Source organism: Argentina silus (genome assembly GCF_951799395.1).
Source record: "Argentina silus genome assembly, chromosome: 2".
Taxonomy (NCBI): Eukaryota; Metazoa; Chordata; class Actinopteri; order Argentiniformes; family Argentinidae; genus Argentina; species Argentina silus.
In genome coordinates this window covers 6,930,282-6,940,245 of record NC_139656.1, presented here as the reverse complement: position 1 = coordinate 6,940,245, position 9,964 = coordinate 6,930,282, and the positions used below count along the sequence as shown (strand labels likewise).

The 9,964-nt window shown below is 44.0% G+C and overlaps 3 protein-coding genes across 3 annotated transcripts; all 3 read right to left on the bottom strand.

The window, feature by feature from the left end:
* Positions 1-245: 245 nt before the first annotated feature.
* Positions 246-2,238, bottom strand: LOC310822873 (claudin-4-like). Its single transcript, XM_083695426.1, has one exon. The coding sequence runs from the start codon at positions 1,704-1,706 to the stop codon at positions 705-707; it is 1,002 nt and encodes a 333-aa protein (XP_083551552.1). The 5' UTR covers positions 1,707-2,238; the 3' UTR covers positions 246-704.
* A 1,773-nt stretch (positions 2,239-4,011) lies between these two features.
* Positions 4,012-5,469, bottom strand: LOC310822976 (claudin-4-like). The gene has a single exon (XM_083695593.1). It carries the CDS (start codon positions 5,263-5,265, stop codon positions 4,633-4,635), a length of 633 nt encoding a protein of 210 aa, XP_083551719.1. The 5' UTR covers positions 5,266-5,469; the 3' UTR covers positions 4,012-4,632.
* A 1,910-nt stretch (positions 5,470-7,379) lies between these two features.
* Positions 7,380-9,527, bottom strand: LOC310822994 (claudin-like protein ZF-A89). Its single transcript, XM_083695617.1, has one exon. It carries the CDS (start codon positions 9,347-9,349, stop codon positions 8,792-8,794), a length of 558 nt encoding a protein of 185 aa, XP_083551743.1. The 5' UTR covers positions 9,350-9,527; the 3' UTR covers positions 7,380-8,791.
* Between the last annotated feature and the right edge of the window lie 437 nt (positions 9,528-9,964).

Genomic DNA, 9,964 nt, shown 5'->3' with positions numbered 1-9,964 from the left:
GTTCACACAATAGCATAGTGTCCATTTTACGATACAAGAAATAACTTTTTTTAGAAATGGACGCCTCTTACTGTAACAGTGGTCTAAGGTATTTTTTTTAGAAATGGACACCTCTTCCTGTAACAGTGGTCTAAGGTCTTTTTTTTTAGAAATGGACGCCTCTTCCTGTAACAGTGGTCTAAGGTCTTTTTTTATCTCAGTTTTGAGTATACACTAAAGATAAAGCTGTTCCTCTCATGTTTATTTTGTGAAAACTGGCTTTTATTTTAACAGTCCCTCATGTAAACACAAAGCAACAGTTGTACAGTATAAAGTGTGATTATGACAAAGGCTCATGGTTGATATTCACATACAAGGGAATAGACAGTTTCTATAACTCAAATACATTCTTACTGTAACAAAAGCAAACCAATTAAACTTGCCTCCAGTGCAATGCATGTCCTTCTAATATCGTCACTATCATTCTACAGCTTATCTCTTCATATATTACAGCTGATACACATAAAACAAATAATTAAGGAAACGTATTGTACATGCATTTGCAAAGAGCTCATATACAGTTGTACTTCAATATATGTTTAAGTCTGTGTGTGTTTGTATGTGTGTGTGTGTGTGTGTGCGTGTGTGTGTGTGTGTGCGTGTGTGTGCGTGTGTGTGCGTGCGTGTGTGTGCGTGCGTGTGAATGCGTGTGTGTGTGTGAGCTCTCATATGTATGTTTTTGCAGGGTTCGAGGACGCGTCCTCAGACTTGGCTGACTCTGCCAAACTCTCTTCAGATCCAGCTTGCTTCAGCTGGGACTTTGTAGATGCTCCTTCACTCTGCTCCGAGTTGGTCGACCCCGCCTGAAGTTTCTTCAGCTGAGACTTTGTGGATGGTGTCTTACTGCCCCCAGACCCTGGCCTGTACTCCTGCTCAGCCACAGACAACCCCTCCTCCCAGGGAGACCTTGTATGCACCAGTCCTCTGGGCTGAGAGTTCATAGAGACCCTCTCGTTGTGGATAGACCTTGTGAACGCTGGTCCATTGGGTTGTGACGGTCCTCTGCTGCGCTGAGAGGCTCCCTGGCTGGACCCCCCAGTGTTGGAGGAGCGGACGACGAGGTAGCGGACAGAGGGGCTCTTATCAGTCTCGTGGGCCTTAAGGGGACAGGAGGAGCTGATGAAAAGCCCCCCTCCCAGGATCAGCAGGATGGACGCCCCCCACCCGATGTATAGACATGCTCCTATCTCCCTCCGCTGCGCGTCGATAGTTGAGCTGTAGAACGTCCGCACCACCGCTCCAGCTGCCCACGATGTTGGGATCAAACACAGGACCCCTGTTGCAATCAACACTGCTCCCGCTGCCACGGCAACCCTGCCTTTAGCCGCCTCCCCTGCCTCACCCAGGAAGCGGGTGCACTTTCCCCCGACGAAGGCCAATAGGAGACCTGCGGCGCCCGTTGCTATGGCGAGGACGGTGAGCGCCCGGGCGGCCTGCAGGTCAGAGCTCAAAGCGAGGAGGGACTCGTACGGTTTACACTGGATCTGTCCTGTGCTCTGAGCCACGCAGCTCATCCAGATGCCTTCCCAGATGGTCTGGGAGGTCACAATGGTGCTGCCAACAAAGGCCGTGACCCGCCACATGGGCATGACACAGCTGATGATGACTCCCGTCCAGCCAAGCAGACACAGGGCGCTGGCCAGCATCTGCATCCCCAGAGAGGCCATGGTGGAGACGAGTCCCTGGCTTCCCCTCTGGATCCCTCAGTCTGTAAACTGTCTTCAGTTGATTCCCTTAAGGCTCACACAGTCCTTAACACACTTTAAGCCACACTTGATCCACTGGTTTCCTCTGGCTCAATTTTGTATAATTGTCGGGTGATGTTTGTCCAGTTACATCACTTCCTCTCTTTCTTTAATGTCCATCAATGGCTGACATTGCCTTGGTATTCAAATGTGTTTGCCTCTCAATTGGTTTTTCCTGGTGTCTTTTTTTCTGTTCTCTCCTCTCCTCTTCCTCTCCTGAGCTGTTGTTATGTAGAGGAGGTCTCCAGACACCACAGCTCACTGCCCTGCCTGCCTATTACAGGCCAGCCTCCAGCTCTCAGCAGCTCCTACCTGACTACAGGTGTATCTAGATACCTGTTCTGCTACATCTGTTTACTGACATTTCCTGCTATCTCTCACACACACCCCTCTCTCTCTCGCTCTCTCTCTCTCTCTCTCTCTCTCTCTCTGAGCAGCACCCGCAGTGTTTTGTCTTCCCTCTCTCTCACCTGAAGAGTATCCACCTGGGTGACGGTGTATAAACCACACCTGAGGATGAGAGCGAGGGGGAGGGAGAGAGGGAAAGAGAGAGAAGCATAGGTGGGTATGGCTGTGATAGCTGTCCAACCTCCTTTTCTATTCTGGCCTGGTGAGATTTTTCTCTGGGGATGGAGCATGAAGCAGTGTGTGTGTGTGTGTGTGTGTGTGTGTGTGTGTGTGTGTGTGTGTGTGTGTGTGTGTGTGTGTGTGTGTGTGTGGAGGGGTATTTTAGGGTGTAACATGAGGAGGGGGTGTGTAACAGGATCTCCTGAGAGAAAAGGCTTTTTGTTCAAACAAAAGATTGTTTGAACAAAACCCTTCAAACGTCCCTTTTCATTTTGACATTCCCTCTTTCTTTTATCTCACCCTTCTTGTGATGTTGTAAAGGAGATTTGCAGGGCCGTTGCAGGGTTGTTGCAGGGCCGAGAACTATAAATCACTACTATAAGGCAAAGCATTGGTGCAATGCAGCTGGCTGCAGATGATCCAATTTGTCAGTGTTGTATGTCCCTCACAAACACACTATTTAAAAGATCTACCTCATTGGCATGGAAAACAGAAGCCACCTTGTTGATACTGAAAGCAGAGTTTACATAGGAGCTCTTTAGACAGAGATAAGATCTTGTGTCTAGATGTCCCACCCATGTTTAACCTACACACATACAAACACAGGGGGGTGGGTCAATAACATAATGCTTGATTATTTATTTTTTATTTATCCTGAAAATCGGTTACCCTTTAAAAACCCTTAAAAAGTGTAGAATGAAGAATGTATGCAAACTATTTTCTCCGCCCCACCTCATATCATACATGAAATGAAGAATAAGTGAATGAATGAATGAATGAATGAATGAATGAATGAATGAATGAATGTATGTATGATGAGGTTACTACAGAGATTTTGAGGTGGTCCACTCCAGTACATATGTGAAGTATCATCGAACGTGTATGCTCTTCTGTCTATCCTGTCTATGCCTGAATCTATTGAGGTTTTGTTGTGTTTTATTCCTCTTCACACACACACACACACACACACACACACACACACACACACACACACACACACACACACACACACACACACTTACACTCACTTCCATCATTGCTGCTATATTTATACAATTTATCTGTATAATTTCCACCATATCCAGTGCTCTGCTATTCTCTACTGTTATTATGATTATGATGATGATGATGATTATGATGATGATGATGATTATGATGATAATGATGATGATGATGATGATGATTATTATTATTGAATTGTTATTGACTTAGTACTTCACTGTGCCTTATTGCCTATTGTGTAACTGTTATTATTTGTATTTGTATTTCTTCTCCTTGATATTTCACAGAGGTAGCTCAGACAGACAGACAGACAGACAGACAGACAGACAGACAGACAGACACACACACACACACACACACACACACACACACACACACACACACACACACACACACACACACACACACACACACACACACACACAAAACCTCTCTACCTCTCCCTCCTTCCCCCTCCCTGGCCACATCGTCACATCTCTTTGTAACACAACCTGTTTGCACAGATTCCTTCATGTTCAAATGAGATTAGCAACGGCTGCCCAGCGAGTTCTATTGGTAACTGTGGTAATCCCCTGAGTAACAGAAACTCCGAAAGTTGACATGGGTTGTAAAGAAAAGAGAAATTCAATTGATACACAAAAAATAATCTTGATCTTGATTTGAAAACATATATATTTTTAATAAATGTTTATTTTGAGTAATAATATATTTCAGCTTGATACTCAAATAACATACTGTAGTATTGAGTCTAATGATACACAGCATAGCTGAAATAAAATTCCATATGGCAGAACAAATGTGACTTACAAAAGTATACAGTATAAAACAAAATTCAGGTTACCGTTAAAGTAAAACCTTTTCAATTGCAACTGTTGTAACTGTTGCCAGAACTGTTTTGAGAGAGAGTCCACTATCATATTTCATAAATCATAGCAGACCTGTGGAGGTCTTACAATGCTGGAAGGTAGATTTCTCAAAATTTAGAAATTCACTGGATTTACATAATGAATAACATCACTTATTTACATTGAAAGTACAAGCATACCCATGGAGGACTTACTCTACATACAATGGTCTAGGCACTGACAAACATTCAGTGGTTGTGACACTGACTACTTACTCACATATATGCACACATCTCACTGTGGTATCACAGTTAACAGTGAGTACATTTCCCTGGGACTACCACTCTAAACAAGCCCCCCTCTGTCCTCTCACTGCCCTGTTCCTACCAGGCTCCCATCCCTGATGTCTAATCCACAGTGCTGGTCTGTCTCTTCTACACGTACGCCTTGCTGCTGTCCACAGAGCGGGCCTTAGCATACTTCACATCGTAGTCGTTCTCATCGTTGGGGGGGCAGGAGCTGCACAGGAGCCCCCCTCCCAGGAACAGAAGCCCCGCAGAGCCCCAGCCGATGTAGAGCGAGGCCCCCAGCTCTCTCTTCTGGGCGCTGATCAGGACAGGGTTGTAGAAGTCCCTGATGATGGTGTTGGCCGTCCAGCACACCGGGACCAAGACCAGGATCCCCGCGATGATGAAGATGATGCCACTGGCGATGGCCACTTTGCACTTTGCCGTCTCGTCCTCCACAAAATTGGTGCACTTCCCACCTGCGATGCCCAGCAAGATTCCGAACACGCCGGCAATGATGGCTATGATGATCAGAGCTCTGGCAGCCTGCAGGTCCTGGGGTAAGGCGAGGAGGGAGTCGTACACCTTACACTGCATCTGGCCCGTGCTCTGGGTCACACAGTTCATCCACATGCCCTCCCAGATCACCTGGGCGGTGACGATGTTGGCCCCAATGAAGGCTGTCACCTTCCAGGTAGGGAGAGCACAGATAATGATGCTTCCCAGGAAGCCGATGATAGCCAGGACCAAGCCCAGCATCTGTCTCCCCTTGGACACCATGATGATGCTCTGTGGTTCACCTCAGGGATCCCTTGTAGTATGGAATGAGAGTAGTGGGAGAGATAGAGGTGATGGAGAGAGAGAGCGGGAGCATTTACAGCCTGTACAATGGAGTAGAGGATGGCAATGACGAACTCACATACTTGTACATTGTTGTAAAATTGTAAAACACCCACATCCCCACCTCTCTCTCTCTCTCTCTCTCTCTCTCTCTCTCTCTCTCTCTCTTTCAGGTGAAACTGTGAAACTGGTTCCTGGAGATCTCACACGACAAGACTGACCACATTACTATAGCAGTAGACACACACACACACACACACACACACACACACACACACACACACACACACACACACACACACACCTATTGTGTTCACCAATGGAGACAGGAAAGTGGAGGATGAGAGGAATTCAGATTGGTTTCGGTGAAATCAAAGGCAAGCTTACAAACATATTGTAGAAAGTCGTAAATTCTTCAGTGCTCCAACTGGTGTTTCTTTTTAAAAGACACTTTTATGTTTACTTTATAATTTGCCACTAGAAATTAAGGTTTGGGGTTCTAAAGGAACCAACACTAACTGAGACACACAATCTCATCTGTGTTTTTTGTTCAATGGGCTATACAGCAACCTAAGACACTTTAATCAACTCTTTATTAAGAGTCGAACATGTTTTATTACCAATCCCAGATTTCCCCTTTAACATGTATCATAACATGTTATTTTGGACTGCTGGCCATAAAACAGTGTGCAGATATATGTATGTACTATGCCTTAAGTAGTTTAGCTTGATGCTGTAATATAATATTAAAACAAAACATACGTTCATAAACACAAAAATGAATTAATGCCACTGACATTACATTAATTGACAGAGTATTTATTGAAACAGTATTTATTTTTGATAGAGTTAGAAGCCATTCCATTTGCAACATTTAACATTTAATTTGCAATAAGGTTTGTTAATTCATTGAGGTACTATATTTCATACAGACATTTGAGCCCAAATTGCAACACAGTAAAATGATGACACAACGAATGGATGTTTTGCAGAGCAAAAGACCAAAACAACAACAACCAAAGGTAAGATTAAGCCTAAATGAAGCGTTAAAAGCTTTGCTGGTCTCACATCTGAATACATTATTGAACAATGCATGACTTACTCAGTTTAAGCTTAGCCTTACACATTTGTAGCTTGCATCAGTGCAGGAGCTCTGAGGTGTGTAGGTGGGGTAGGTGTAGGAGTCTTGCCTTGGGGGGCCGATGCAGGACAGAAGGGCTCCCTCTACCAGGAGCAGGAAGCAGGAGGCCCACCTCCCTCTTCAGGGCTTCAGCCACCAGGTGTTCATTGAGGACTGAAAGGGTTAGCTGCTGACCAGCTCACATGGACCAAACAGAGGAGACCAGACAAGATGCATGATTACATATGACTCCAAGTATCCTACTGTATTTCATATATGGTAAGAATGACTATCTTTACACCCCCTTGCCCTTAGAGTGTTAACACTACAGTTAGTGAGCCCCCCTCCGAGGACGATGACCTCCGCAAACCCGGCCAAGATGGAGAGGATGGTGAAGATACTGGCAGCCTGGAGGTCAGAGGTCATGATGATGGGTAAGGATTGTCTCTTATACTGCATCTGGTGAAGCCAAAGCCCACCCCACACATAGAACATATCAGTGCCAAAATCCAAATCAAGGGATTTTAAAGTATGTATATAGAGCTGTAAATTAAGTGATGTATTGCAGAAGGTTTTCATATGAAGATACTATAATATGTGCTGTTTCTGAACTGTGGTCATGTAGCAGTTGACTTTTAAAAAGTCTTTCTTTTAACCACTCACATGATCAAAAAAAATAAATCATATTTTCTAACTTTTGTGCTGTCATAACTTTTGCCCCCAACGTTGTCTGGCACCACATTGGCAGTCCACACATACGTCTATAATGTCCTGGTCTTTAAAATGCTCCAGTGAGATTATAATACAAATCTAGATCTTTGTCTGTCCTTTTTTTTTGTCTTGCTCAAGTAAATCCATGTACAAATTGTAATTTATATCCTATGCATTCCTCTTCAAACAGGGAGCAAGTCTAGAGTCATGTCTTGTTTATTTGTTTATTTGCCATTATTATTATTATTATTAACAATAATAATACATTTATTTATAGAGCACATTTTCGTACAGAGGCTGCAGCTCAAAGTGCTGTAGATAGAAAGTCAGAGAAACAATAGTACAATAGAAGAAATTGAAATAGGAAAACAGTAAATAAACAGCAGTAGCCTACATGTTTACATGATACAAGCAATGGTAATAGATAATTAAAGCACTATTCAAGTAAAACCCAAGCAATATGGACCAATAGTGCAATAGAAAGCCGTAGATAATAATTACATTGAATACAAGTATACAATGTAACAAAATGCTTGAGGCAGAGTGGCTGACTATGCTACATTAATCAGAGGAGACACACTGCCTACTCCTGGAAGGTATTTTAGCAAGTCACATGAAACTCTAGAGGTGCAGGGAGACTATTTGGATTGTCCTGAACATATATGCAGAAGAGTAGGTTGGGTATTACTCTATATATGCCCCAAGGGCATCCAAATCCACTTACTGTACCTTGCTTTTCATGAATTTTGTAGTGGCTACAGTGCACTCTACAGAAAATTAAACAACAGACATTCAAGTGTCTCCTTCTTTGGCTGCTTTACCTCCAAGAAGCTCTCTCCAACTAGTAGCACTCCAACTACTCACTTGGACTATATAGTAAGGTTGTAGTTTCACACTTGCACCAGCACACTATGGATAAGTTCCCAGTCTGCTAAAGGCCATTACAGAAGACCAGACAAATTCACAGATACATAGAAACTCATTTTATTGATGAAATGCTATTTAATCATAGTGCATTTACCATATCTACATACTTCATTTAAATACTTCTAATCTCTGTCCCACAATATTCTCTCATATATTATCTCTCCTAGTTCGTACCTTAACATTCCACTGTGCTCTTTGTTTAAGGATACAAGAGTAAGAATCCAGTGCCTGAAGAGTGCATCTGTCTAATGTTTCTCATAATGGCTTGTCAGTAAGGAGATGTCCAGCAGATATCAGTCTCTCACCATGCCATTGTGCCACACTGGCCTCAGTATATTTAAAGTTGCAAACCCCTAAAGGTTGACCATTCATTCTTGCTTTCTCTCCTCCATGTATTCATCTAACATAACTGTATGTGTGAAAGCAATGTAGTGGAATCCTTGTTTTCACATGTCCGGGATCACATGAGGGAGAGGGATGAAGGTTGCATTCCTAAGCATTCAGAATGACCCTACACTATGTATATGGCATGTGCACACAGTTCATCAGCAGGCCCTCTGTGGTGCTGAATGACCATACAAGAACTGACCTAGAGCATCCCAGATCGATAGCCATGTCTTAAGTAGAGGCATGAGAGCATACAGTTAGATATCCTCTCTCTTCTCCCCATCGACCAATGTCCATCTATAAACACCCCCATCGCCCTCCTCAGCACCTGTATGTGCTGCACAGCATGCCCCCTCCTATGATGAGCAGAGCTCCAGACACCCAACCCACGTAGATGGATGCCCCCAGCTCCCCTCTCCTCTCCTGGGTGGCCAGGGGGTTGTAGAAGCCCTGGATGATGGTGTGAGCCGACCAACTGACAGGAATAACACACAGGACCCCTGCCGCTATGAACACCACGCCGGCTGCAATTCCAATCTTTGCCTTTGCCAGCATGTCGTCGCGGAAGAAGTTGGTGCAGTTTGCCCCAAACACTGTCAGACCGATGCCAACCACACTGACGGCGATGGAGACACAGATGAGGGCTCTGGAGGCCTGTAGGTCCTGGGGTAAGGCCAGGAGGGAGTCATATGCCTTACACTGAGAGTGTCCTGTACTCTGGATGACACAGTTCATCCATAAACCTTCCCAGAAGACCTGGGCTGTGATGATGTTGGCACCGACAAAGGCAGTAACTTTCCACATGGGTAGGGCGCAGATGAGGATGGTGCCCAGAAAGCCGATGAAGGCCAGGATGAAGGAGAGAAGCTGTCTGCCCATTTTCTTTATTTACAAAAGTAAAAAGTTCTTAAAAAGGTCTTGAAGTGGTCTCCATTATAGCCTCCAGCTGTAAATTACAAAATAAAAACTATAGCCCAAGTTCATAAACTTAAGGCAACACAGCCATGAAAGCAGAGTAGAACTGTTGCAGAGCGCAAACACTTCTGTTGTGCTTGTGTACTGGGTTAACACTGCAGGTATTATGAGCAAAGAACAGGGAGGGGATTGAACTACTTTGTGGCTCAAGTTTCCTGCCTGTCCGGTTTCCTTAGAAGGGCATGTGTGGAAAGTATTCCCCATGTAAATCATTGCGCAGAGTAGCCTAATCTTGTAAATCTAATTCCCCTCTAGGAGCTGACTGTTAAAAAGGGACAATTATTTGTTAACTGTTTTGCTCTTAAAGTGTTAATTATCCATGGCAACACCAGTCTCCATAAATACAAAGTGGGCCTATGTTTTTCAAAATACCATGGCAGCAGAAAAGGAGTCAAGTGTCATTTAATTAAAATTTATTAAAGCAATACAAACAGTTAAGAAATGTCTTTCGATTAAAAACAGGAGGGTAACAATGCTTAGGCTTACGGTCCATGTGAGTTTAAGTGAAGCGAGGGTATC

What these genes read in the sequence shown, in the direction of transcription:
- LOC310822994 (XM_083695617.1), bottom strand. Translation starts at nt 9,349, where the DNA reads ATGGGCAGACAGCTTCTCTCCTTCATCCTGGCCTTCATCGGCTTTCTG.
- LOC310822873 (XM_083695426.1), bottom strand. Translation starts at nt 1,706, where the DNA reads ATGGCCTCTCTGGGGATGCAGATGCTGGCCAGCGCCCTGTGTCTGCTT.
- LOC310822976 (XM_083695593.1), bottom strand. Translation starts at nt 5,265, where the DNA reads ATGGTGTCCAAGGGGAGACAGATGCTGGGCTTGGTCCTGGCTATCATC.